Raw genomic sequence first — 26,184 nt, 5'->3', positions numbered from 1 at the left:
CAGACCCTGGCTGGGCCAGGTCACCCACCAGGTGGCTGGACTGGTACCTCTGTGTGCCACAGGCCAGTTCTGCACGGAGGATGTGGACGAGTGTCAACTGCAGCCCAACGCCTGCCACAACGGGGGCACCTGCTTCAACACTCTGGGTGGCCACAGCTGTGTATGTGTCAATGGCTGGACCGGTGAAAGCTGTAGTCAGAATATTGATGACTGTGCCACAGCCGTGTGCTTCCATGGTGCCACCTGCCATGACCGTGTGGCCTCCTTCTACTGCGCCTGCCCCATGGGCAAGACAGGTGAGTGGCTATTTTCCCTGTACGCAATAGGGAACCATTGATGGTTCTTGAGTAGGTGAAGAGAGGCTCTCGTTTGAGCATCAGTGGCCAGGCATGGTGGCTCATGCCTGTCCTCCCAGCACTTGGGAGGCTGAGGCAGGAGGAGTGTTGTGAGTTTCAGGCCAACCTGGGCTACATAGTGAGTTCAAGGCCAGCCTGAACTACAAAGTGAGACCCTGTCTCAAAAAAAAAAAAAAAAGAAAAGAAAAGAAGAAAGAAAGATCATACTGGGAGCTGGGCATGGAAGTGTGCATACCTGTCATCCCAGCTACTTAGAAAGTTGTGGCAAGAGGATTGAAAATTTGAGCCCAGCCTGGGCAACTTAGCGAGATCCTGGTCCAAAATAAAATAGAGAAGGGCTGGAGATGGAGCTCAATGGTAGAGCGCCTCTGAATTCCATCTTCAGTACTGGTGGGAGGAGGCGGGAGAAAGAAAAGAAAAGTGGTCCTGGGGCTAGGCATGTAGCTCAGCGGGCAGCGGTGCAGCGCCTGCCTGGCAAGCATGAGGCCCTGAGTTCGATTCCTGGTACCAAAAAAAGTAAAAATAAATAAAAATAAAAAGAAAGATGATCCTGGAGCTGGGGTGTAGCTCAGTGCTAGAGCATGTGCTTAGTATGTGCCAGGCCCCAAGATCCATCCTCAGCACCGAGGGAGGGAGGGAGGGAGACACCAAAGGAAGGTGTGCAGGAGGCTGGATTTGGGTTGAAGGGTAGGCCGGAGAGAGGCTGGGGAGGAAGCTGGCACACAGTCAAAGGCAGAAACCATTGGAATGGGTAACTGTTGGAAGGTGCAGCCAAGAAAGAGTGAGGAGTTTTGGAAGTGCAAAGGTCAGAGAAGTTATCTAGGAGGGAGACTTGGGAATGCAGAGAGGGTGCGGCTGCCAGAGGGTAGTGCAAGGGCAAAGGCTTGAGGGTAGAACTCTTTTGGAAAGTCCAGTGTGAGGAAGTAACCGCTTGAGCTAAAGCCGACCCAATAGAACTCTTTTGGAATCAGAAGAGTCAGTAGGTTTTAAAACAATGTGCTTGCACCTTTTCGGGGTTTTTTGTTTGTTTTTTCCAAGTGGCTTAGTAAGAAAATTAACAGAGTAGCAAGAGTGGAATTTGGGCAGTGGCTATATGAATGATCAAGTTTTCTGCATGTGTAATTTTCATAATAGATAGATTAAAAAGCTACTAAATCATAGAGAATTGTATTAAGGACTCATTAAAAGGAACCTATTTAAAAAAAAGCTACTAAATGCTCTGCAGGTTAATAAAACCCCAAACAAGGGTTTGGGAGTGCTGCTCTGTCATCTCAGAGGTGCAGGGTTCAATCCCCAGCACTAGCAGCCTCCCTCCCCCCAAATGCCAGGGGTGAGGGTCAGCCCTTGACCTCTGCCTGCCCTTTCTCAGGGCTGTTGTGCCACCTGGATGACGCCTGTGTCAGCAACCCGTGTCACGAGGATGCTGTCTGCGACACGAACCCCGTGAACGGCCGGGCCATCTGCACTTGTCCACCTGGCTTCACCGGCGGGGCTTGTGACCAAGATGTGGATGAGTGCTCCATTGGTGAGGGCCACCTCCTGGGGATGACATGAGAAAGAGGGGTGAGGCTTCGGCCTGCCATGCCCACGCCGGCTGTGCCCCAACCCCACAGGTGCCAACCCATGTGAACATCTGGGTCGTTGCGTGAACACGCAGGGGTCGTTCCTGTGCCAGTGTGGTCGTGGCTACACTGGGCCTCGCTGTGAGACTGATGTCAACGAGTGTCTGTCAGGGCCCTGCCGCAATCAGGCCACTTGCCTTGACCGCATTGGCCAGTTTACCTGTATCTGCATGGCAGGTGCGTGGTGGGTGTGTGTGGTGGGTCCTCAGATTGGGGGTGTGGGGAGGGAAGCCCATAGGGTGAGACTGAGTGTAAAGTGAAATTCTAAGCCAGTGTGGTGGCATGCACCTGTAACCCCAGCACCCTGAGTGGCGGAGGCAGGAGGGTCCAAAGTTCTAGCCCAGCTTGGTGACTTAGCGAGACCTTGTAATCCTAGCACCTGGGAGGCTGAGGCAGGAGGATCGCTGCAGAGTCCACCTCCCTAATCTCTCGGTCCCCTCCCCCACCCAGGCTTCACGGGAACTTATTGTGAGGTGGACATCGACGAGTGTCAGAGTAGCCCATGTGTCAACGGTGGTGTCTGTAAGGACCGAGTCAATGGCTTCAGCTGTACCTGCCCCTCAGGTGAGGAAAAGAGGGTCTGTACAGGCACCGAGGCTCCAGGGTGGGAACCTATAAGGCCGACCATGTTAGATGATTTAATGAGAAACCACATGTCCTGAAGAGATTGGAATGAATTTAAAACCGAGTAAATGAGATTGCCTTCACAAACACAGCAGCGTGGGTCAGGGGACTGCTGTGACCCTAGCTGGGCATCCTGCCGTCCTTTCCTTCCCAGGCTTCAGCGGGACCACTTGTCAGCTCGATGTGGACGAATGCGCCAGCACGCCCTGCAAGAACGGCGCTAAGTGCGTTGACCAACCAGACGGCTACGAGTGTCGCTGTGCGGAGGGTGAGGGCGGAGCCAATGAGAGTCCAGGAAGGGCCTGGAGGCGGGGCTGGAACAGCAGGGGGCCAAGAACAGGCCTGGGGAGGCGGGGCTGCAGCAAACAACGGGCCCAGGGACAGCTGGGGGTGGAGCTTATGAAATAGAATGAGGTAATGCTAGGGGTGGGGCCAACGGGTCTGGCCAGGTACAGGAATATGTAAATGTAGGGGCCGGTTCTCCTATACCTTCCTCAGGTACCTCACAGGTGCCCATCTCCAATCAGGGGCGGGGCTGGTAGTGTAAGGACTAGAGTTGGGGCCACAGTTGGGAGTGGGATGTAATTGTGGGAGGGCCCTGGAGCTGGTCCCAATAGAGGCAAGCTGGAGGCGGAGTCTGAATTGAGCCCGCCTCCTGTTGACTCAACGGGCAGGGCTAACAGAGTTCGGAATTGGGTGGAGGCCATAGCTGTGGGCGGGCCATGGCAAGTGGGCGGAGCCTGAAGCTCTGGCCTTGCAGGCTTCGAGGGCACGCTGTGTGAACGCAATGTGGATGACTGCTCTCCGGACCCGTGCCACCATGGGCGCTGCGTGGATGGCATCGCCAGCTTCACCTGCGCCTGTGTGCCAGGCTACACGGGCACGCGCTGCGAGAGCCAGGTGGATGAGTGCCGCAGTCAGCCCTGCCGCCACGGGGGAAAATGCCTAGACCTGGTGGACAAGTACCTGTGCCGCTGTCCTCCTGGCACCACAGGTGAGGCTGAGGCTGGCCTGGGGCGGGAACTGTCTTACCTGGAAGCCACAGAGGGTTGAGGAGTGGTGCGTGACCGTGGTGACCTTTCTTCCCATGTTCCCTTCCCCAGGCGTGAACTGTGAGGTTAACATCGATGATTGTGCCAGCAACCCCTGCACCTTCGGAGTCTGTCGTGATGGCATCAACCGCTATGACTGTGTCTGCCAGCCTGGCTTCACAGGTGGGCAGATAGCAGCCACAGACACCGGTCCTGGTGGCTGGATTTCCTCCCATCTTTGCCTACACGGGTCCAGGGTAGGCATCGTCCACACCATGCCCTGAGATTCACATTGGCATGGCACCAGCCTCATAATGGCTCATGATTATCCTGGTATAAAAATGAAGCTGTCCACACTCGAGACCAGGTTGTGTCTGAGGGGTATTAAGGTAATCCTTGGTCGGTGGAAATGGAAGTGTTCTGGGACCACGGAGCTGAGTTGAAGAGGTGGCTGTTCTCATTTGCGTAAGCCCTGGTTAAAAAAAAAAAGGTTCTTAGCTGGGCTGGTGGCACACGCTTGTCATCCCGGCACTCAGGGGGCTGAGGCAGGAGGATCTCCATGAGTTTGAGGCCAGCCTGGGCTACACAGTGAGTTCAAGGCCAGCCTGAATTACATGGCAAGACCCTGTTGAGAGAGACAGAGAGAGAGAGAGAGAGAGAGAGAGAGAGAGAGAGAGAGACAGAGAGAGAGGTTCTTGCTATCCGTTGCCCAGGTGCCGTGCCGAATGTTGGAACAAGGTGTCCTTTCCTGGTTGGCTCCACCATCCTGTCCTGGGACGAGGTTGCTTTTGTGTTTCCCAGGGCCCCTCTGCAATGTGGAGATTAACGAGTGTGCGTCCAGCCCTTGTGGCGAGGGAGGCTCCTGCTTGGATGTGGAAAACGGCTTCCGCTGCCTCTGTCCACCCGGCTCCTTGCCTCCGCTCTGCCTACCCCCAAGCCATGCCTGTGCCCACGAGCCGTGCAGTCACGGCGTTTGCCACGATGCACCTGGCGGGTGAGGCCCCTCCCCAGCAGCCTGACCTCCTTGCGATCTCCCTGGCCATTGGCCACGCCTGACCACCTCCCCTGCCAGGTTCCGATGTGTGTGCGAGCCTGGCTGGAGTGGCCCCCGCTGCAGCCAGAGCCTGGCTCGAGACGCCTGCGAGTCCCAGCCATGCCGGGGTGGAGGCACCTGTGTCAGCGACAGAATGAGCTTCCACTGCACCTGTCCCCCTGGAGTCCAGGGTGTGTGTCCCCACCTTTCCTCCCTATGTCTCCCTGACGTCCCTTTTTTTTTTGGTACCGGGGATCGAACTCGGGTCCTTGCGCTTGCAAGGCAGGCAGAGGAACCACTGAGCTAAATCCCTAGCCCTTGACATCCTTTTTTTTTTGGACCAGGGATCGAACTTGGGGCCCTGTGCTTTCGAGTCAGGCACCAGAACCACTGAACTAAATCCCCAGCCCTTCCTGACATCCTTGTCCTCATTTCCTTTCTACTTTACTCTCTTCTATATTTGTTCCTTTTCTGCTTCTCTTTTTTCACCTAAGGAGCTCCTCCAGGGAGGTGGCTATCAAGGTGGGGGGACCCCAGGGAGGGAGGAAATTGGATGTTTCTCAAGACAATCTCACTCTGCTGGGTAAGGTGGTACAGGCCTGTAATTTCAGCACTCTGGAGGCTGAGGCAGGAGGATCACTATGAATTCGAGGCCAGCCTGGGCTACATAGCGAATTCAAGGCCAGCCTGGAAAAGAGCAAGACCCTGTCTGAAAGCTCAAAAACAAACATAAAAAGATGATCTCACTCTACCTGTCCCCCTCCTACAGGCCGTCAGTGCGAAGTGCTATCCCCCTGCACCCCAAATCCCTGTGAGCATGGGGGCCGCTGTGAGTCTGCCCCTGGCCAGCCGGTTGTCTGCTCCTGCCCCACGGGCTGGCAAGGTACACTGGTGACTGCTTCCTCCTCTTCCTCTTCTTCACCTCCTCTGTCTTTGTCCCCCACTGGGTGATATTGGGAGCCCCATGGGGGACTCACCCTCAGGCTTGCCTTTGTGGGAAGCTTCCTTCCGGGGAAAGAGCTGAATGTGAACACTCGCAGCTCATGGGGTCAGCAGTGGAGAAGAGGAAGTGATACGGGGCTGGGAATGCTAGGACCCAGTTGAGGGTTGGGGACAGCTCCTGAGTAGGGATTGCCACCCACTAAGATGGCAGAAGGATGTTCTGCTACAGCATGTGTGAAATGCTCAGAGACAAATGGCATTTCTTGTCTTTATCTCAGCCTGTAGCTTCTCCCTGAGCCCCAAGTAGCCTCAGACCCTGCCTTGCACTCTGTAACTCTAGCTGTGTCCTTCCTCCCTGCCCCCAGGGCCACGATGCCAGCAGGATGTGGACGAGTGTGCCAGCTCTGCACCCTGCGGTCCCCATGGCACCTGCAGCAACCTGGCAGGAAGTTTCAGCTGTACCTGCCACGGTGGGTACACTGGACCTTCCTGTGATCAGGACATTGATGACTGCGACCCCAGTGAGTTCCAGTGAGGGGCTGAGGGAGTGGTGGTGGTGGTGTTCTGTTTGTATGGTTCACACTTTTCTCTTTTTTCTTTGCCATCTCTCCATTCCTTTTTTTTTTTTTTTGTACTGGGGATTGAACCCAGGCCCTTTGCATTGAGCTATATCCCCAGCCCTTTTTTTTTTTTTTGGTACCAGAGATCGAACTTGGGACCTTGCGTTTGCAAGGCAGGCAACGGAACCACTGAGCTAAATCCCCAGCTCCCCCCCCCAGCCCTTTTTTATTTTTTATTTTGAGACAGGGTCTTACTAAGTTGCCCAGGCTGGGCTCATATTTGTGAGCCTCCTGCCTCAGCTTCTCTTGGTGCTGAGGTTATAGGTGTGTACCACCAAGTCTGGCAATATATTTATAATTTAATAATGTAGTTTATTTAAGTCAATATATAAAATATTATTATTTTAGGCTGGGTGTGTAGATCAATGGCAGAGCACTTGCCTATTATGTGTGAGGCTTTGGGTTCTATCCCTAGATTCCCTCTCTCTTATCCCTAGTACCTCCCCCATATGTAATCAACATTAAAATTACTATTTCTTTAAAAGCTTTTTTCGAGGAGGATTTTCACTATATAGTTCAGGTTGGCCTCAAACTTGTGGCGAGCCTTCTGCCTCAGCCTCCTGATAGTATTAAAATTATGATTTTTATTATTTTTTTGGTACCGGGGATCGAACTTGGGTCCTTGCGCTTGCAAGGCAGGCAACGGAACCACTGAGGTAAATCCCCGGCCCTAATAATAAAATTATTAACAAAATATTTTACTGTTTTCCCACTAAGTTTTCCAGATTTGATCTCTTTTTTTTTATGGTACCTGGGATTGAACTCAGGACCTTGTGCTTGTGAGGCAGGCGAGGCGACACTGAGCTAAATCCCTGGCCCCCCACATTTGAAATCCAGTGTGTATTTTACATTTACAGCACCTCTCAATTGATTTCAGCAACACTGTTAAGGGCTCAGTGACAACGTAAGTCTGGTAGCCACTACAGCAGCCGGCACAGCCTGTACAAGGCCCAGGAGTCAGAGCAGGCACAGTTCACATTGTGCCTGTCCCTTGCTGTCCTCTGGTGATTGGTTCCAGGACCCCCACAGATACGAAAATCTATGGGTGCCCAAGTCACTTGTGTAAATGGCATACTATTTTTTTTTTTTTGGTACCGGGGATCGAACTCAGGTCCTTGCGCTTGCGCAGCAGGTGGCGAAACCACTGAGCTAAATCCCCAGCCCTGGCATAGTATTTTTGAAGAACTTGCACAATTTTCCTATAGACTTTAAATGATCTCTCGATGACTTGTAACCTAATGCAGTATCGATGTCTTGTAAATACTTGTCATGCTGTGTTGTTTAGGAAAGAATGACAAGGGAAAAGTCTGTACATGTCCAGAACAACTGCAGTTTCCTCCCTCCTTTCTCGCTTCCTGTCTCTGTCTTTTGCAGGGATTCACTCACTATGTGCCCCAACCTGGCCTCAAAGTTGAGATCTTTCTGCTTCAGCCTCCTGAGTGCTGAGATTATAGACATGTGCCACCATGCCTGGCTTGATCTCTTTTTTTCAATATTTTCCATCTACTGATTAAAACCACAGGTGCTGAACCTAAGGCTGACTGTATTTGCTTGGCAGTTCAAAGGGCCTTTTTTTTTTTGAAGCAAAACATTTATTGGTACATTTTAGATATACATAACGATAACATTTGTCAAAGGGAATTTGTACCTGTACACTATATATCTCGCTTCTTTTTTTTCCATTCCCCTTCCCTCTCTTCAACCCTGCTTCCCCTCCTTATTCACGAACTTCTATTTCCATTTTTTTCCTTCTATTCTCTTTCTTCAAAGGGCCTTTTTGGTCCCCTCTCTCTCCCCTTCCATATAGGTGAGGTCTCCAGATAAGGGAGGAGATGGGGATGGAATTTGATCCCGCCGAGCAAATGTAGCCCCTACCAGTTGGATGTGTCTCCTTCTGCACCCCTCTCTGTGCAAGGCACGGCCAGGTCAGGCCAGGCTGCTGGGGAGTGAGGCGAGTGCTCAGATCTCCTCCCTTGTGACCGCAGACCCGTGCCTCAATGGCGGCTCCTGTCAGGACAGCGTGGGCTCCTTTTCCTGCTCTTGCCTTCCTGGCTTTGCTGGCCCGCGCTGCGCCCGAGATGTGGATGAGTGTCTGAGCAGCCCGTGTGGCCCTGGCACCTGCACTGACCATGTGGCCTCCTTCGCCTGCACCTGCCCCCCAGGCTATGGAGGCTTCCACTGCGAGAAGGACCTGCCCGACTGTAGCCCTAGGTGTGTGTGGGGGGCTTCGACTTGAAACCCAGGCTCTGGCGCTGGGTGGGGCTCAGGGGCCTGTGATCGAGTGGGGCGAGAGGGCGTCGTTGGCTGAGCATCCACCTAAGGAGGCTGATGGCTGATGGGGCCGTGGCATCTGTTTGGAGGTCACCTTGGCGACTGGTTCTTGAGGGAGGTGGGGCTCTGCACATGGCTCCCACTGGTCAGTTGAGGCTAAGGGATGGGGTGGCCTCTCTGGGGCTACAGCTTCCTGTGGGGGTTAAGGGTCAGGTCCAGAAGCCCCCATTCTAGGAGGGACACGGGTGATGGATCTTGAGTCTCTTCTCTCACCTCCCAGCTCCTGTTTCAATGGAGGAACCTGCGTGGACCGGGTGAACTCCTTCAGCTGCCTGTGTCGTCCTGGCTACACTGGAGCCCACTGCCAATATGAGGCCGACCCCTGCCTCTCACGGCCCTGTCTGAATGGGGGCGTCTGCAGCACCACGCACCCTGGCTTCCACTGTGCCTGCCTGGAGGGCTTCGCTGGCAGCCAGTGCCAGGTGGGCGGGGCCATAGGGTCTCAGGGGAGGAGTCTGGAGGTGTGTTCTGGGGGTGGGGCCTTTCAGGTGGGCGGAGCCATAGGTCCCGCGGGAGGAATCTGGAATTGTGTTGGCGGGAGGGGTCTGATAGATGGGTGGAGTCACAGCTCTGGAGAAGTCTGGGGGTGTGTTGCCGGGAAGGGGGCTATCAGCTGGTCAGGTCACACTCCTGGAGGAGGACTCTGGAGGTCTATTCCCGGGAAGGGACCCGTCAGGGGGTGTGGCCATACTCCTGGGGGAGGAGTCTGAGGCCGAGTTCCGGGGGAGGGGCCTGCCAGCTGGGTGGGGCCATAGTCCTGGAAGGGGGCTTGCCCCTGTCCTGGAAGAGATTCCAGGACCTCCTCTCAGCACTGAACACGTGGGGCTCCCTTTCCAGACTCTGGTTGACTGGTGCAGCCAGGCTCCCTGTCAGAATGGGGGTCACTGTGTCCAGACCGGGGCCTATTGCCTTTGTCGCCCGGGATGGAGCGGCCGCCTCTGTGACATCCGAAGCCTGCCCTGCAAGGAGGCGGCAGCCCAGATAGGTGAGGGAGGCGCATGTGGCCATGTGTGTGTGGGGTTGGGTAGGGTGTGTGTGCACGTGTGACTGTGTGACAGCCGGCTAGGATGGTGTGTGTGTCTCTTACCATGGGACGGCTGGGACGGTGTGTATGACAGAGCTGCCATAAGGATCAAAGTCACATGTGTTGGTGATTGAGAACTGCCAGCTAAGCGGCTGTGTGACATGCGACAGCCTATATGGGTGTGATCCTGGGGACTGATGCCGCAGGGTGACGAGTGTGACGAAGACAGAAAGAATGAGCCACGTGTAGCTGTCTCCGTGCCTGATGCCCCTCTCAACTCTTTCCAGGGGTGCGGTTGGAACATCTGTGTCAGGCAGGCGGGCAGTGTGTGGACAAGGGCAGCTCCCATTCTTGTGTGTGTCCAGAGGGTCGCACCGGCAGCCACTGTGAGCAGGAGGTGGACCCCTGCCTGGCCCAGCCCTGCCAGCACGGGGGCACCTGCCGAGGCTACATGGGGGGCTACATGTGTGAGGTAAAGCTGTGCCCCTGGGAGAGGGAAGGGAACCAGCATTCTGAGTGGATACAGGCACACATTTCTGTGTGTGGCTTGGTGTGGGTTTGTCTCTCCTCTAGGCTCCTTACAGTCTTGCTTTGGGAGTAATCTGTGGGTGTCACAGTGGTTAGATATGGAGGTCTGTTTCCATCTGGTGCTTCCGTCTGTGTGGCATCTCCTTGGGGATGAGTGGATGTGGCAGTGTTTGTGTGTGTCTCGTTGTGTGTGTCTTGGGGACGTCCGGGTGGTTCTCCTGTGTGTGTCCCTCTGGACTGGGTGTGCTGGTGGCCTGGGTGTGTCTCTGCGAATCTGGTGTGTGTGTGTGTGTGTGTGTGTGTGTGTGTGTGTGTCCTTGTGTGCTGGGATTCTCCGTGTCTTCACAGGGGTGCCTAGGCAGGTCTGTGGTCCTTGGGGCTCAGTGGGTCCTCCTTTTGCCTCAACACAGTGTCCAGCTGGCTACTCTGGCGACAACTGTGAGGATGATGTGGACGAGTGTGCCTCTCAGCCCTGCCAGCATGGGGGCTCCTGCATTGACCTCGTGGCCCGCTATCTCTGCTCCTGTCCCCCTGGGACACTGGGTATGCCAGGGCCAGGATCGGGGGACAAGACAGGAGGCTGAATCTGTCTGTCACTGACTGCTCATCCTCCTCCCCCAGGAGTGCTCTGTGAGATCAACGAGGATGACTGTGGCCCAGGCCCATCCCTGGACTTGCGCCCCCGATGCCTGCACAATGGTACCTGTGTGGATCTTGTGGGTGGTTTCCGCTGTAACTGCCCCCCAGGATACACTGGCCTGCACTGCGAAGCAGACATCAACGAGTGTCGTCCTGGGGCCTGCCACGCAGCACACACCCGGGACTGCCTGCAAGACCCAGGTGGACGCTTTCACTGCCTTTGCCATACTGGCTTCACAGGTAAGCAAGAAAGGTAAGGGGCGGCCTGGCACACTGCCTTTCCTTCCTCCATTGTGTCTGATCGCCCTGTCCGTGCTTGTCCAGGTCCCCGCTGTCAGACTGCCCTATCTCCTTGTGAGTCCCAGCCATGCCACAACGTGGGCCAGTGCCGCCCCAGCCCAGGACCTGGGGGTGTGCTGACCTTCATCTGCCACTGTGTCCAGGTAGGTGGAGTGGCACGGGTGGCAACCTCTGTGTGGAGAGGGTGTGGCCTCAGCGAAGGGTGTGGCTTTGAGGGAGAAGTGGATGGGAAAGGGGTTCCTGGGCAATGCAGAGATTACCTAGAGTTGGGAGCTTGTTGGAGTAGGGTTGGGGCTTGGAGGCGTGGCCTCCCGGAGAAGGCGTGGCTTCCCAAGTAGGGCATGGCCTGGGGAAGGTGTGGCTTTCTCGGAGGGCGTGGTTTGTCTGTCACGTGCGGCCTCTAGGGGAACCTGGAGGAATTGGGCAGGAGTTGGAGAGGTTGAGGCCCAGCCTCTTCCGAGCCTTGACTCTTCACTGTTTCATCTCTTGACCCCCATCCTCTTCTCTACCCTCCCATTTCTGCTCTTCACTCTCTTCCCCCCTCTTCCCCCCATTGTCTGCCCACCCCCAGCCATTCTGGGGTCCTCATTGCGAGCACGTGGCGCGCACCTGCCGGGAGCTGCAGTGCCCACCGGGCGTCCCCTGCCAGCAGACACCGCGCGGGCCTCGCTGCGCCTGTCCCCCGGGGCTGTCGGGGCTCTCCTGCCGCTCCAGGGCGGTGCCCCCGGGTGGCACCAATGCCAGCTGTGCGGCCGCCCCCTGTCTGCACGGGGGGTCCTGTCGTCCTGCGCCCCTCGCCCCCTTCTTCCGCTGCGGGTGCGCTCCGGGCTGGGCCGGGCTGCGCTGCGAGACCCCGGCAGCAGCGGCAGCGCCCGAGGTCGCGGAGGAGCCGCAGTGCCCACGAGCCGCCTGCCAGGCCAAGCGCGGGGACCGGCGCTGCGACCGCCAGTGCAACACCCGGGGCTGCGGCTGGGACGGAGGCGACTGCTCGCTGAACGTGGACGACCCCTGGCGGCAGTGCGAGGCGCTGCAGTGCTGGCGCCTCTTCAACAACAGCCGCTGTGACCTGGCCTGCAGCTCGCCCGCCTGCCTCTACGACAACTTCGACTGCCACGGCCGCGAGCGCACCTGCAAGTGAGCCAGGAGCCACACCGTACACCCCTGGTCCCTGCCTGTCTCTGTCCGTCCTCCCCAGTCCGCCTGCCTGTCCGCTGGGCCGCGCTTTCCTTTCTGCGCCATCCGCATGTTCAGGCGTGATCTCTGCCCCAGGGTCCCCTCCCCACCGCGCCCTGTCTCGGACCTTCCGTCCACTTGCCCTGGACAGTGGCTTGACCTTCTGCCTGCGCACTCCATTGCTCCATCCTTATGCCCGGACTGTCTGTCCTTTCTTTTTCTTCTTCCCTTTCCTCCCTTCCTCCTGGATTTGCCGGAGGCCCAACAAATGTAGCACACTCTCTTGCCCTGTGCAAGCGGAGTCGTTGCTTTGTGTTGTGCCATGTGGGGACCGCACGGTCCCTGACCCTGCCCCTCTCTGCCCCCAGCCCTGTGTACGAGAAGTACTGCGCTGACCACTTTGCCGACGGCCGCTGTGACCAGGGCTGCAACACCGAGGAGTGTGGCTGGGACGGGCTGGACTGCGCCAGCGAGGTGCCGGCTCTGCTGGCCCGTGGCGTCCTGGTCCTCACGGTTCTGATGCCACCCGAGGAGCTGCTGCGCTCCAGCGCCGACTTCCTGCAGCGTCTCAGCGCCATCTTGCGCACCTCGCTGCGCTTCCGCTTGGACTCGCGGGGCCAGGCCATGGTCTTCCCGTACCACCGGCCCAGTTCTGCTTCCGAGTCCCGGACCCGGCGGGAGCTGGCACCCGAGGTGATCGGGTGAGTGATTCCACCTGGAGGACCCACGGGGCCAAGGGAGGCCCAGGGCCCAAGAGAGGAGAGGAGGCACCACTGGATAGGTCTTGTGTGTGTCACTTCTCTTAATGTTTTGTTTTATTTTGGTTTTGGTTTTTTGGAGACGGGGTCTCGCTATGTAGTCCAGACTGTCCTTGAACTCAAGATGTTGCCCATGCTGGCCTGGAGCTCTTGATGATCTTCGTGCCTCAGCCTCCTGAGTGCTGGGATGACCGGCGTGTGCCATCACACCCGGCTTTACCTACAGGCTTCTCAACCTCTGCTCCATTGGCATTTGAGGCTGGATCCCTCTTTGCTGTGGGCTGCTGTCCTGTGGTGTGTAGGGTGTGGAGGTTTTACTCTTAGGTGCCTCTAACACCATCCCAGACGCCAGATATGAGCAAGTGTCTCCTGGTGGTAGTGGGAGGGGAGGCCCAGAGTTGCACCTCGAGACTAGTTCTACCTCCTTTGGGAGGGGCAGGTGGTTTTGCAGACTCCATAAGGGCATGCGTAGGTCTTTTTTTGGTGGGGGGAGTTAGCCTAATTTTGATTTTTCTGAAAATATCAGGAGCTATAAAAACCAGGCTGGATACCTGGCTGTACAAAAAGCAAAATACAAGTAATAATCACCCTTGAAAACCGTGTTTAACCTTAGAGAAACATGTTTCAAAATGCCACATTGAACTCTTTTTTCTTTATAGCAAAACAGGTTCACTAAACTGTAACACTGGCGTTGTTTTGTTTAACTGCAATAATTTTAAACGAAACACTCACGGAGTAAAAAGTAACCAGTTCCCACCCTGGAATCTCATCATTTATAAAAAATAATATGATCTAGCCAGGTGTGGTGGCTATGCCTGTAATCTCAGCACTTGGGAGGTTGAGATAGGAGGATCACTTTGAGTTCAAGGCCAGTCTGGGCTACACAGCCAGACCCTGTCTCAAAATCCATCCCTCCAAAAACCATGATAAGCCCTCCCCCCAAAATAAAATGTCTATCTTAGAGCAAGTCAGCTGAAGAAGGCATGAAGACCCTATCTTTCCTGTCGTCCCAAATGATACTAATGCTCTTATCCTTTCGATATGACCTCAACATCATTAAGAACCAACATGCTAGGGTGAGGACAGTAGTGCACACCTGTAATCCCAACTTTTTTTTTGGTACCAGGGATTGAACTCGGGTCCTTGTGCTTGCGCAGCAGGCGGTGAAACCACTGAGCTAAATCCCTGGCCAATCCCAACTATTTCTGAGAGTCTGAGGCAGGAGGATCACAGGTTCAAGGCCAGCCTGGGAATTTAGGAGTCTCGAAATGAAAAAGAAAGAGGGTAGAGAGGGCCTGGGATTTAGCTCAGCGGTGCCGCTGCCTGCCTCAAAAGTGCAAGGACCTGAGTTCGATCCCCGGTACCAACAAAGAAAGAAAGAAAAAACATAGAAAATGTGGTTCAATGGTAATGCTTGCCTTGCTTGCGCAAAGCCCTGGGTTCACCCCAGCTAGGTTTTTTGTTTTTATGAAAAATGTAGAATGATATTGCTGATGACCTGGGGTCAGATGGGAGGTATGGGATTTGTTGAGAATAGAGCGGGGGTCTGAGAAGGACAGGACCATGACAAAGAAAGGAAAGCGGGACCTTAGAGATGCTGGGGTGGGAAAGGCTGTGAATGGATATTGCTGGCAGTGGGGCTGGGAGGGTGAACTTGAAAACACCGAAATACAAGGGTTGGTGGAAGGAAATTAACTCAGAAAACAGGAGATGGGCTGGGGCTGTAGCTGAGTGCTAGCGCGCTTGCCTAGCATGCATGAGGCCCTGGCACTGGAAAATAAAGCCAATGCCCAGAGCGAGTGGAGTGTGGGTGCATCAGCCACCTGCTGAGCAAAGGCTGGTACCAGCAGCCTCCACCAGGGTGCGTGAGGAGAGTTACTGAAACACTGACGTGAAAATAACGTCCATTGGGTTCATGGCTCCGGGAACGCTGGTGACCACAGCAAGACCTGTTCGGGATGCTCTGGGTTGGATGGCAGCTGGGAACAGGTGGGGGTGGAGACACGGCTGGTGGAAATGGCTCTTCTGAGCCTGGTGCTGGGGAGAGAGGAGGATGTGGCTTGGTGCCTGGGATGCATTAGGTGAAGGTCGAGCCCTTGTCCTCTGCTGTGTCCCCGTAGCTCTGTAGTGATGTTGGAGATTGACAACCGGCTCTGCCTGCAGTCGCCTGAGAATGACCACTGCTTCCCTGATGCCCAGAGCGCGGCTGACTACCTGGGAGCCTTGTCCGCGGTGGAGCGCCTTGACTTTCCCTACCCACTGCGGGATGTGCGAGGTGAGATGGGACTGGGCCTTTTGCAGGGCGCTGGAGGGAGGTGGAAACCTCATCCCGGTTGAAGCCCCACCCACGACAGAAGCGCCCCACCCCCTCCCCTATTAAGCCCTGCCGCCGGTTGAAGCCCCGCCCACGGTCAGAGCCCCCGCCCGCGGTCGAAGCCCCTGCCCCATGGTTGCCGCTGTCCCTGCCTCTCCTGCAGGGGAACCCCTGGAGCCTCCAGAGCCGACTGTGCCAGTGCTGCCACTGCTGGCCGCAGGCGCCGTCTTCTTGCTGGTCATCCTCGTCCTGGGTGTGATGGTGGCCCGCCGCAAGCGTGAACACAGCACCCTGTGGTTCCCCGAGGGCTTCTCCCTGCACAAGGACGTGGCAGCCGGCCACAAGGGCCGGCGGGAGCCTGTGGGACAAGATGCGCTGGGCATGAAGTGAGGACCCTGTGTGCTCCCTGTCCCCGACTCCCTGTCCTCGTGAGCCTTGCATCCCACCGTGGTCTGGCTCTGGCCTCTGACCCCTTCTTGACCTTAGCTTCGGACTGCATCTCCGACCCAAGTTCAGGCTGTTAATTACTGGCTTCTTGATCCCTGGGGTCTCCCCTGATCCTGACTCCTGACCTTCTTTGTGTCTCCATTTCCCGGCTCAATTCCTACCCTAACCCCACCCTGAACTGGCCTCTCAGACCTCACCTTGATTCATCAGCACGTGCCTACTGACCCTAAGACCCTGGTCTGCATCCCACCCTCCCTAACCTTTGACACTGTGCTCTATGATCGCCAGTGCCACCTCTGCCTCCAACCCTCCCCTCCCTTCCCTCCTTCCCCTCCCTCCCTTCTTTCTTTCCTGGGATTAAACTGCAGGCCTCACACATGCCACTTTGTAAGGTTAACCCTGCCCTCCGTGACCTTTAACACCATCTCCTGACCCCTGGTATGTCTGTGACCCTATCTATCCCATAACCCATTGCTCTGACTTTTGACCACACTCCTGTCCCTTCTCTGATTCTACCTGAAGACTCAGGGTGCCACCTGTCACAATCCCTGACTGTGCCCCTCCTACCTTGCCCCATGCTGCCTTACCCCATCACTGGAACCTATGTCCTGAGCCTCCCCCTGAATTTATCAACCCAGGACCTTAGTCTAAACTCCTCTGCATCTTCGCTGTGACCCCACCCCAAGAAGTTCTTCACAGGCTGGAGGCCTCCAGTGCCTCACCTTCTTTTCTTCCTATACTCCACAGGAGCATGGCCAAGGGTGAGAGTCTGATGGGGGAGGTGGCCACAGACTGGATGGACACAGACTGCCCAGAGGCCAAACGACTGAAGGTGCTGCCCTCTTCTGTACCCCTTCCTCCAGGGTCCTGGGTGGGGAGTGCTCTGTTCTCCCCACCTCCCCGGCGCCAGAGAGCAGGCATAGCCCTTGTGACCTCATTTTCTTCTCTATGGTCTCTGTACCTTTAAGGGAGGAGGGGGATTTGCCATGGGGGCGCCACACAGTTCTCTGGGTGAGTCGGAGTTCCCCTACTCCTACTCCGCCCTGTTTCTCCTCAACCAGCTTCCTATTCTCACACCATCCTGGGTTCATCCCAGAGGGGACCGACCTCCTGGCCTCCTGCTCTCTTTTCTGTGGGTTCTCGCTTTGTCCAGCTTGGGCTATGTTCTGGTCCATTTTCTGTAGCTATAACAAAATACCCAAGGCTGGATAATGGATAAAGAAAGAAAGTTTATTTGGCTCTCAGTGTTGGGGCCCGAAAGCCCACGATTGGGGCTTTTCACCACTTTGGCATCTGATGGCAGGTTACATCAGTAGCAGAAGTGATGACAAGGTGAGGCAGGAGTCAGAGAGAAACTCAAGGGGAAGTCTCATTTATAGCAACCCACTCTTGTAGGAACTAATTTTAGATCTCTCGAGGACTACATTAATCCCTCCCCCCCACCACATGTTTTTTTTTTTTTTCTGGTACCGGGGATCGAACTCGGGTCCTTGCGCTTGTGCAGCAGGTGGCGAAACCACTGAGCTAAATCCCCGGCCCCTGTTTTTGTTTTTTGAGACAGGGTCTCTGTATGTAGTCCATGCTGGCGCTGAACTTACTGTGTAGCCCAGGCTGGCCTCGAACTCATGGAAATCCTCCTGCCTCAGCCTCTGGAGCTGGGATTATGAGTGTGCACCACCATGCCTGGCTTTTTCTTTTCTTTTTGGTACTGGGGATTGACCGGACCTTGTGTTTGCAAGGCAGGCGAACCACTGAGCTAAATCCCTGGCTGCTTGGCTTTTTCTTGATGCTATTGTTGGTGCAATTGTTCATTTCCTTTTTGATGTGGTTCCATCTCGTGTGTGTGCATCATGCACTTTGGGTTACCAGCCTCTCCCTTCTTCTGACCCAGATTGAAACTCAATTTCTTTTTTTGTACTGGGGATTGAACTCGGGTCCTTGCACTTGCGGGGCAGGCGGCAGAACCACTGAGCTACATCCCCGGCTCCAATTTCTTCCTTTCATGAGCTCCCCAAGCTCCAGCACATCCCCTTCCCATTTCCTCATCTGTGAGACACAGGATGTTAATGGTTTCCTGGGGTCCCTGTGTGCATCCCCTTGAGCAGAAGCATTGAGTCTGGGGTCTGTCTGTCCCTGCCACTGGCAGTGTCTCTCCTACATCCTTGTCCTTCCAGATGGAGGAGCCTGGTGTAGGTGCCAAGGAGCCTGTGGATTGTCGTCAGTGGACCCAGCACCACCTGGTAGCTGCTGATATCCGCGTGGCACCAGCCATGGCGTTGACCCCACCACAGGGTGATGCAGATGCTGATGGCATGGATGTCAACGTTCGTGGCCCAGGTCAGGGTCCCTCCCCCAGGGAGGCTCCACCCCTCCCATTTGGGAACAGTTCCAGGGAGAGTCCAGGCTGTGCCGGGTGTGTGTTCTCTTGTGTGCAAATGGTAAAAGCCTAACTTTGTCTAGCTTAAGTACAACAGGGTATTTATGGGCAGATGGCTGGATTTGGTATTCTGCTCTCTACTTAACTTTTTTTTTTTGCGGTATTGGGGATCGAACTCAGGATCTGGTGCTTTCGAGGCAGGCACGGCACCACTGAGCTAAATCCCAGGCCCTCCACCTACCTTTTTTTTCCCCCCAACACTAGTGGTTGAACTCACTAAATTGCTAGGCTGGGCTCAAACTTGGATCCTCCTGCCTCAGCCTCCTAGAGTGCTGGGATTACAAGTGTGCATCTCCATGCCTGGATTCTGCTGAGGTCAGAAGCTTCTGCTGAACTACTTCTTGGCTCTGGTGTTATAATATCTTCCTGCTGAGCGTGGTAGCTCATGCCTGTAATTCTAGTAATCCCAGCTACTTGGGAGGCTGAATCAGGAGGATGGCAAGTGCAAAGCCAGTCTGGGCAACTTGGCGAGAACTTGTCTCAAAACAAACAAACAACAACAACAACAAAATATATATATATATATATAAAATATTAGCTCAGTGAGGTGCATGTCAATAATCCCAGTACTGAGAGGCTGAGGCAGGAGGATCACCATAAGTTGGAGGCCAGCCTGGGCTACATAGGGAAGCTCAAAGCCAGCCTGAGCTATATAGTGAGAACTTGTCTCAAAAATCCAGAAATAAAATAAAGTAAAATGAAATGGCTAGGGATGTGCTTCAGTGATAGAATGGCCTTATGTTTGATTCACAGTACAACAAAACAAAACAAAACAAAAACACTTTGCATTCTGATTGGATAGACTAGGAGACTTGCTGATCCTTACCCAGTCGGAGGTAGCTGGCTGGATTATGTAGATCGACTGGTCCTGGCCATTGCCCAGCTGAGTCTCCGGGCCTGGGAGGGAGGGGTGTTGGGCTGTAAGCAGGACTTGAGGCTGGAGCATGGAGTGCACATGGCGCCCTAAGGAAAACCAAGACTGCTCACGACCAGTGTAGCACCCTGTTCATACTGAGGTCCTCTCAGATCCCGCTCTGCTGTGTTCCAGAGAATTCTTCCTAGCTCTGCTTTCTCTAAACAGCCTGTTCTTGTGGCTGTGCAAGTCCCCCATGCTCCTGGGTGTGAAGAGCATGTGATTTTCTGTCCCTGGCCCTGGTTCTTGACCAGCGGGCGCCTGGCCTGTTGCCACTCTTTCTTGTCGTGTGTCTCCCGACTCTGAATAGCGTGTCCTTGATGTGACCTTCTGGAAGGGCCCCTATGCCTCTGTGACACGTTCCTTCTGGTCCCCGCAGATGGCTTCACCCCGCTCATGCTGGCCTCCTTCTGTGGGGGAGCCCTGGAGCCAGTGCCTGCAGAGGAGGAGGAGGTGGAGGACACGTCGGCTAGCATCATCTCCGACCTGATCTGCCAGGGGGCGCAGCTCGGGGCTCGCACCGACCGCACGGGCGAGACAGCCCTGCACCTGGCTGCCCGCTATGCCCGGGCCGATGCGGCCAAGCGGCTGCTGGATGCTGGGGCCGACACCAACGCCCAGGACCACTCGGGCCGCACCCCTCTGCACACGGCTGTCACTGCCGACGCCCAGGGCGTCTTTCAGGTGAGACAGGGGCCCTACTCCCGGAGGTTGGAGCCAGTAGGCATCAGATCTGCCCAGCCTGGAGCCCTGGTTCTATCTTTCAGAGCTTTTTTCTGATTTGGAAGATGAGGTCAGACCCAAGCACAGTGTCTGCCAAAAACAGAAGGGACCTGACTTATGATATTTATTTTCTTTCTTCGTTTTTCTGTGGGTCCTGGGTAATGAACCCAGGGCTTTGCCCATGCTAGGCAAGGTCTTACTAAATTGTCCAGGCTGTGGGAAGGATAGGGAAAAGGAAAGAAGAGAAAAGAAAAAATATAAGAAAAGGAAAAAATGGAAACAAAATCTCTATAAATAGGGAAGGGTGGAGGGGGTGAAGGGAGGCCAGGGGAAGGGGGAAAAAATAAGAACCAAGATACATCATGTAATGGCACAAGATCCCAACAATGAATGTAACTGTATTTTATACCTAAAATGTACCAATAAACTTAATGAAAAAAAAATTGTCCAGGCTGGGCTCAAACAAGGGCTCCTCCTGCCTCAGCCTCATAAAGAGCTGGGATTATAGGCATATGCCACCATGCCCAGCTGATTTATCTTTTGTGTGTGTGTGTGTGTGTGTGGTACTGGGGATCGAACTCAGGACTTTGTGCTTGCCAGGTAGGCGCAGCGCCACAGAGCTACATCCCCTGGCCTGTTTTTGTTTTTTTTTTTGGTACTGGGGATTGAACTTGGGTCCTTGTGCTTGCTCAGCAGGAGGTGAAACCAGTGAGCCACATCCCTGGCCCTGCTTTTGTTTTTTGAGACAGGGTCTTGCTCTGAAATTCAGGCTGGCCTTGAACATGTAGTGATATTCCTGCCTCAGCCTCCTGAGTGCTAGGATTACAGACATGAGCCACCAGGCCTGTGATTTATCACTTTTTGACATTTTTTTCCCCCCAGTACTGGTGATGTAACCAAGATCCTTTGCACTGAGCTGCATCCCCAGCTCCTTTTAAATTTTAAAAGTTTGAAACAGGCTCTCCCTAAGTTAGCCAAGCTGCACTCGAGCTTGAGACCTCTCTGCCTTGGCCTCCTAAAGAGCTGGGAGCACTGGCGTGTATCACCATGCCTGGCTTCACTCTGTTTTGACTTTATAATGTTGCAGAAGTGTAAGTAGACAACCATCCTGTTTTTCACTTCAGTATTATATTCAATGAATTCCATGAGATATTCAGCATTGTTTTTGCTTTGTGTTCTGGGATTGAACCCAGGCCCCCCTCACATGTCCTAGGCAAGTGCTCTACCCCAGAGCCACATTCCCAGCCCTACACTTTATTATAAAAATAAGCTTCATGTTGGGTGGTTTGGCCCAATTGTAGTCTAATGTAAGGTTTCTGAGCATATTTAAGGCTGAGCTGTAGCTGGGCAGAGTGGCGCACGCCTGTCATCCCAGCAGCCTGGGAGACGGAGGCAGGAGGATCCCAAGTTTGAGCCCAGCCTGGGAAACAGCGATTTAGCGAGACCCTGTCTCAAAATAAAAATCAAAACAGGGCTGGAGATGGAGCTCAGTAAGAAGACTCTAGGTTCAATGACCCCCCCGCCCCCCTTTTTCCCTTAAATTCTTTTATTGGTACATTTTAGGTATACAATACGTTTACATTTATCATTGGTTGTTTGTACCTGTACATGATGCATCTTGGTTCTTATTTTTCCCCATTCCCTGCCCTCCCTTCACCCCCTCCACCCTTCCCTATTTATAAACACTTTATTTCCACTTTTTCCTTTTCTCATAATTTTTCCTTTCCCTTCTTTCCTTTCCCCTTCCCCACCCACTTCCCTTACCCCTTTGGACCTTTTCTTCCTATTTCAAATGATCAGTTATTCATTTTAACCATTTTAGTCCTTATTTACACTTTCAATTCTCACACTAGAGAAACTTCAGTATTTACACGTGTGCCCTATTTATTTCACTTAAGAGGATGGCCTCAATATGCATCCATTTAGCTATAAATGTCTCTAGTTTCTCGTTCTTTATGGCTAAGTAGTACTCCATTTTATTAACAAAACCACATTTTCTTTATCCAGTCTCCAGTTGATGGGCACTTGGGCTGTTTCCAAGCTTTAGCTATTACAAACTGTGCTGCTATGAACATGGGTGCACATATATCGCTGTGGTATGATTCTTTTAATTCTTTGGGGAAAGATACCCAGCAGGGGAATAGCTGGGTCAAATGGGACTTCCAGTCCTAGTTCTTTGAGGTATCTCCATACTGATTTCCACAGTGGTTACACCAGACTGCACTCCCACCAACTCAATTCCAAATATTAAAAAAAAGGTTGAGCTCTGATGTTTGGTACTTTCGATGTGTTCAATCCACTTTTAGTTAGGATGTATTCAGTTTACCATGGGCTTCCGCCCTTCCTACGATTCCCGCACTGTAACGTCTTAACATCTTTCCTAGATCCTCATCCGGAACCGCTCCACAGACCTGGACGCCCGCATGGCGGATGGCTCCACAGCCCTGATCCTGGCGGCCCGCCTGGCGGTGGAAGGCATGGTGGAGGAGCTCATTGCCAGCCACGCTGATGTCAATGCCGTGGACGAGCTCGGTAGGAAGCTGAGCCCTGGCTGTCCTGTGGGTGTGAACTCACATCCATGTTGATACCAATCACCAACACCCATGTACACGGAGTCGGCTCCCACGCGGGCTCACACCCTTGGGAATTTAGAAAACATCTGTCTCCTTTGTTGGCCAAACTCACTCTACTGCCACCTGCTGGACCATAGCAATAAAGGTTACAGCAGCACAATTCATAGTTTAATGTTAGAAGCAGCCTTCGTGTCCACCATAGAGGAATGGATACAGAAAATGTGGTATTTACATACAGTGGAGTACTACTCTGCCACAACGATAAAACTCCAGTCACTTGTAGGACAATGGCTGCTTGAGACCAATAATGTTAAGTGAAATAAATCAGACACAGAAGGTTAAATATCGCATGGTTTTTCTTATATGAGAAACCCAAAGTATAAGTAATTTTTGAAAAGTGTAAATAATTTAAAGAGCAAAATAAAGCATGGATAATAAGGATCAGGGAGATGGATCTTCTGTAAATGCAAAAGGGATCTAGAGATAGGGTGGAGAGGCAGGAGAAGAGAAGGGAAGTAAAAAGAATTAAGATGTGCTATGTGCATATACCACCTCTCTGCGATGAATGTAATCACTATACACTGCAAGCATGTACTAATAAAAAATTAATTAAATAAAAAAGGAAAAAAGTTTGAAATCAGGGCGATCTCTATGCAATGTCAGGGTCTTGCTATGTAGTTGACACTGGCCTTGAACTCACTACTTAGCCCAGGCTGGCCTTGAACTCATGGTGATCCTCCTGCCTCAGCCTCCCAAGTGCTGAGATTGCAAATGTCCACCGAGCCTGGTTCTTTTTTTTTTTTTTAACTTTTTCCTATTAGTATGTATTTGGCGTACATAATGATTGATGATTACCTTCATCGTGAGGAATTGGTACATGTGCATAAAATACCTTCTTTCTTTTTACTTCTCCTTCCCCTCCATTTCTTCGTCCCCTTTTCATTTGCAAAAAATCTATCTCCTTTATCCTATTATCTTCTTTTTATTTATTTTTTTGGTACCGGGGATCGAACTTGGGTCCTTCTGCTTGTGAGGCAGGCGGTGGAACTACTTCGCTAAATCCCCGGCCCCTATTATCTTCTTTTATTTTGCTGTGTAGATTATTTATACTTTGGGTATCTCATATAAGAAAAGCCATGTGCTATTTAAGCTCTTGTGTCTGATTTACTTCACTTAACATTATGGTCTCAAGGTGCGTCCATGTTCCTACACATGGCTCAAGTTCAGCCTTCTTTATGTCAGAGTACTACTCCATTGGTGTAAATACCACATTTTCCTTATCCATTCACCTGTTGGTGGGCTTATAGGATGGTTCCAGGGTTTAGCTCTGATGAGTTGTGCTGCTATAAATATGAGTATCCGTGGATCACTGTGATATGATGTCTTTAGGGAGTTATGGTTCTACAGAAGTGTTCGCCAATAGAACTTCCTGTGCTGATGTGAAACAAATGTTCGCTGCTAGCACCATCCAATATGGCAGCCACTAGCCGTACGTGCTGGCTGCTGAGCACTTGAAATACTCCTGGGACAAAAGAAGAACTGACTGTTCTTTTATTTCATTTATTTATTTAGTTTTTTGAGATGGAATCTTTTTAATACTTCTTTGTTAGAAATGTATGCTTTATTAAAGTTCCATATCGGGTGTGGTGGTGTACACCTCTAATTCCAGCATGTAGGAGGCTGAGACAGGACAATGGAAGGGATTTTAAGGCCAGCTTGGGCAACATGGTTAGTTTAAGGCCAGCCTGAATACATAGTGAAACTTTGTCTCCAAAAAACAAAAACTGGCCAGGGATTTAGCTCAGTGATGCCACACCTGCCTTGCAAGTGCAAGGTCCTGAGTTCTATCCCAGTACCCAAAACAAAACAAAACAAACAAAAACAAAACAAAAGATTGCAGTACAAGTTTTCTTATGTCTGATGGGGTACTACATATATATTCTCCACAACTCTTTTTTTTTTTTGGTACCGGGGATCAAACTTGGGACCTTGCGCTTGCGAGCCAGGTGGTAGAACCACTGAGCTAAATCCCTCGCCCTCCACAATTCTTTATGTTTCTGATTTTATATTGAAATGCCTTTGACAATTTCATATTTCTTGAGGGCTTGGTTTGTTACTCTACTTTTTTTTTTTTTACTCTACCTTTTTTATTGGTCACGAGACCTCTTTGTATGTGTTTATTGGGTTTCTGAGGTGAATGGCCCTGTCCTTTGTGAGCTATGAATGCTTGCTTCTCCCATGAATTCTTCCTTTTTCTCTCCTGTTTTACTACATATTTCTTTTATGGCTTAAGGGTGCCATAACAATATGAGGCAATTCTAGTGCTAACGGAAAAATATTGCCTTGGTCCCTGTTTTGGTAGGAATGTTCCTGGTTCAGAGCTTCTTTCTTTATTTTAAAATTTTCATTAGTACATGTTTGCAATACAGAACAATTACGTTCATTGTGGGGATCTTGCTATTTTGCCCAGGCTGGTTTTGAACCTGTGGGTTCAAGTGTTGTTTCAGTTCCATGTTTTCTTCTAGTGGTATTATAGTTTGAGCTTTTACACCCAAATCTCTGGTTCATTTTGAGTTAGCTTTTGTATATGTGTGTGGGGGACTCAACTTCATTCTCTCTCTCTCTGTCTCTCTCTATCACTGGGGATGGAACTCGGGTCCTTGTGCTTGCGAGGCAGGCAGTGGAACCACTGAGCTAAATCCCCAGCCTTCTCTCTCTCTCTTTTTTTGAGACTGGGTCTCACTATGTAGCCCAGGCTGGGCTTGAACTTGAGGTGATCCTCCTGCCTCAGCCCCCTGAGTGCTGGGATGACAGCTGTGTGCCACCATGGCTGGCTTTTTCCACTTCATTCTTTAGCATGTAGAGATCCAATTGTCCCAGGACCATTATTGAGATGATTCTTCTTATTGAATGATCTTGGCACCTATTTAACATAATGTAATATAATAATATAATAAATTATTATTATTTGTTTAGTTTTTGCAGTACTGGGGGTAGAACCCAGGGCCTTGCACATGCTGGGGAAGCATTCTACCACTGAGCTGCACCCCCAGCCCTTCTTAGGGAGTTGTATTTTGAAACAAGGTCTTGCTAGATTGCCCAGGCTGGCCTTGAACTTGGAACCCTTCTTCCTCAGCTTCCAGAATAGCTGGAAGTGTGTGAGGGGGGTGTGTGCCATCAAACCCAGCTGTTTTTAATTAGTTTAAATCTGAAGAGTCCCATGGGCCTGGTGGACAGCTCAGTCTAGGTTCAACCAAGTGAGGTCAACACAGTGTGCCCCTGGGCTTGGAAGTCGTGTGCGTGCGTGTGTGTGTGTGTGTGTGTGTGTGCACTCACGCGCGCCTGCCTGGTTCTGACACGCTCCTCTCTCCCCTCTCCAGGGAAATCAGCCTTACACTGGGCTGCAGCCGTGAACAATGTGGAGGCCACTTTGGCTCTGCTCAAAAACGGGGCAAACAAGGACATGCAGGATAGCAAGGTGAGCTCCTGGCCCAGCCACGGGTGGCGGAGAGCAGGGTGGGGACGTTTGCTCTGCCTGCAGCCAGCGTTCGGGGTGGGACCCTGGAGCCAAGGGGCCTCCTCAGTAGATGAGCGGACGAAGTTGCTGTGTGGCCTTGGGCTGGCTGCCTACCCTTGAAGTTGTCTCCGGCTTGGTAAAGTAGAGGAGCAGCAGCACCCACTTCATGGCTTCCCCTGAGCAGCTAGCGAGCTAATGTGTCTGTAAAGCACTAGCAGACCCTCAAGAAAAGGTAACTGCTAGGTTGCTTGTTTAAAAACTGTTCCCAGGGCCGGGGAT

The 26,184-nt window shown here is 52.7% G+C and overlaps 1 protein-coding gene across 3 annotated transcripts in view; it reads left to right on the top strand.

Annotated features, from left to right (window-relative positions):
• Notch3 (notch receptor 3) overlaps window positions 1-26,184 on the top strand; it is a 36,854-nt gene that overhangs the window by 7,831 nt on the left and 2,839 nt on the right. The window contains exons 6-32 of one of the 3 annotated variants that reach the window (XM_004872521.3): window positions 63-296; window positions 1,726-1,881; window positions 1,970-2,155; window positions 2,429-2,542; window positions 2,757-2,870; window positions 3,363-3,596; window positions 3,706-3,816; window positions 4,435-4,627; window positions 4,706-4,857; window positions 5,436-5,549; window positions 5,974-6,129; window positions 8,214-8,439; window positions 8,780-8,981; window positions 9,397-9,544; window positions 9,871-10,055; window positions 10,522-10,654; window positions 10,733-10,990; window positions 11,075-11,193; window positions 11,622-12,184; window positions 12,592-12,924; window positions 15,102-15,256; window positions 15,459-15,681; window positions 16,490-16,574; window positions 17,917-18,079; window positions 19,472-19,776; window positions 22,200-22,347; window positions 25,769-25,866. In XM_004872521.3, the coding sequence (XP_004872578.1) occupies window positions 63-296; window positions 1,726-1,881; window positions 1,970-2,155; window positions 2,429-2,542; window positions 2,757-2,870; window positions 3,363-3,596; window positions 3,706-3,816; window positions 4,435-4,627; window positions 4,706-4,857; window positions 5,436-5,549; window positions 5,974-6,129; window positions 8,214-8,439; window positions 8,780-8,981; window positions 9,397-9,544; window positions 9,871-10,055; window positions 10,522-10,654; window positions 10,733-10,990; window positions 11,075-11,193; window positions 11,622-12,184; window positions 12,592-12,924; window positions 15,102-15,256; window positions 15,459-15,681; window positions 16,490-16,574; window positions 17,917-18,079; window positions 19,472-19,776; window positions 22,200-22,347; window positions 25,769-25,866 (5,108 nt within the window). The remainder of the gene's footprint in view (window positions 1-62; window positions 297-1,725; window positions 1,882-1,969; window positions 2,156-2,428; window positions 2,543-2,756; window positions 2,871-3,362; window positions 3,597-3,705; window positions 3,817-4,434; window positions 4,628-4,705; window positions 4,858-5,435; window positions 5,550-5,973; window positions 6,130-8,213; window positions 8,440-8,779; window positions 8,982-9,396; window positions 9,545-9,870; window positions 10,056-10,521; window positions 10,655-10,732; window positions 10,991-11,074; window positions 11,194-11,621; window positions 12,185-12,591; window positions 12,925-15,101; window positions 15,257-15,458; window positions 15,682-16,489; window positions 16,575-17,916; window positions 18,080-19,471; window positions 19,777-22,199; window positions 22,348-25,768; window positions 25,867-26,184) is intronic. The other 2 variants (XM_087201718.1, XM_087201717.1) reach the window with 2 other exon arrangements.

This window comes from Heterocephalus glaber, unplaced genomic scaffold, assembly GCF_053883595.1.
Source record: "Heterocephalus glaber isolate CG9 unplaced genomic scaffold, H.glaber_assembly_v1.0 deba00001760, whole genome shotgun sequence".
Taxonomy (NCBI): domain Eukaryota; kingdom Metazoa; phylum Chordata; class Mammalia; order Rodentia; family Bathyergidae; genus Heterocephalus; species Heterocephalus glaber.
This window is presented reverse-complemented; position numbering and strand designations above follow the sequence as displayed.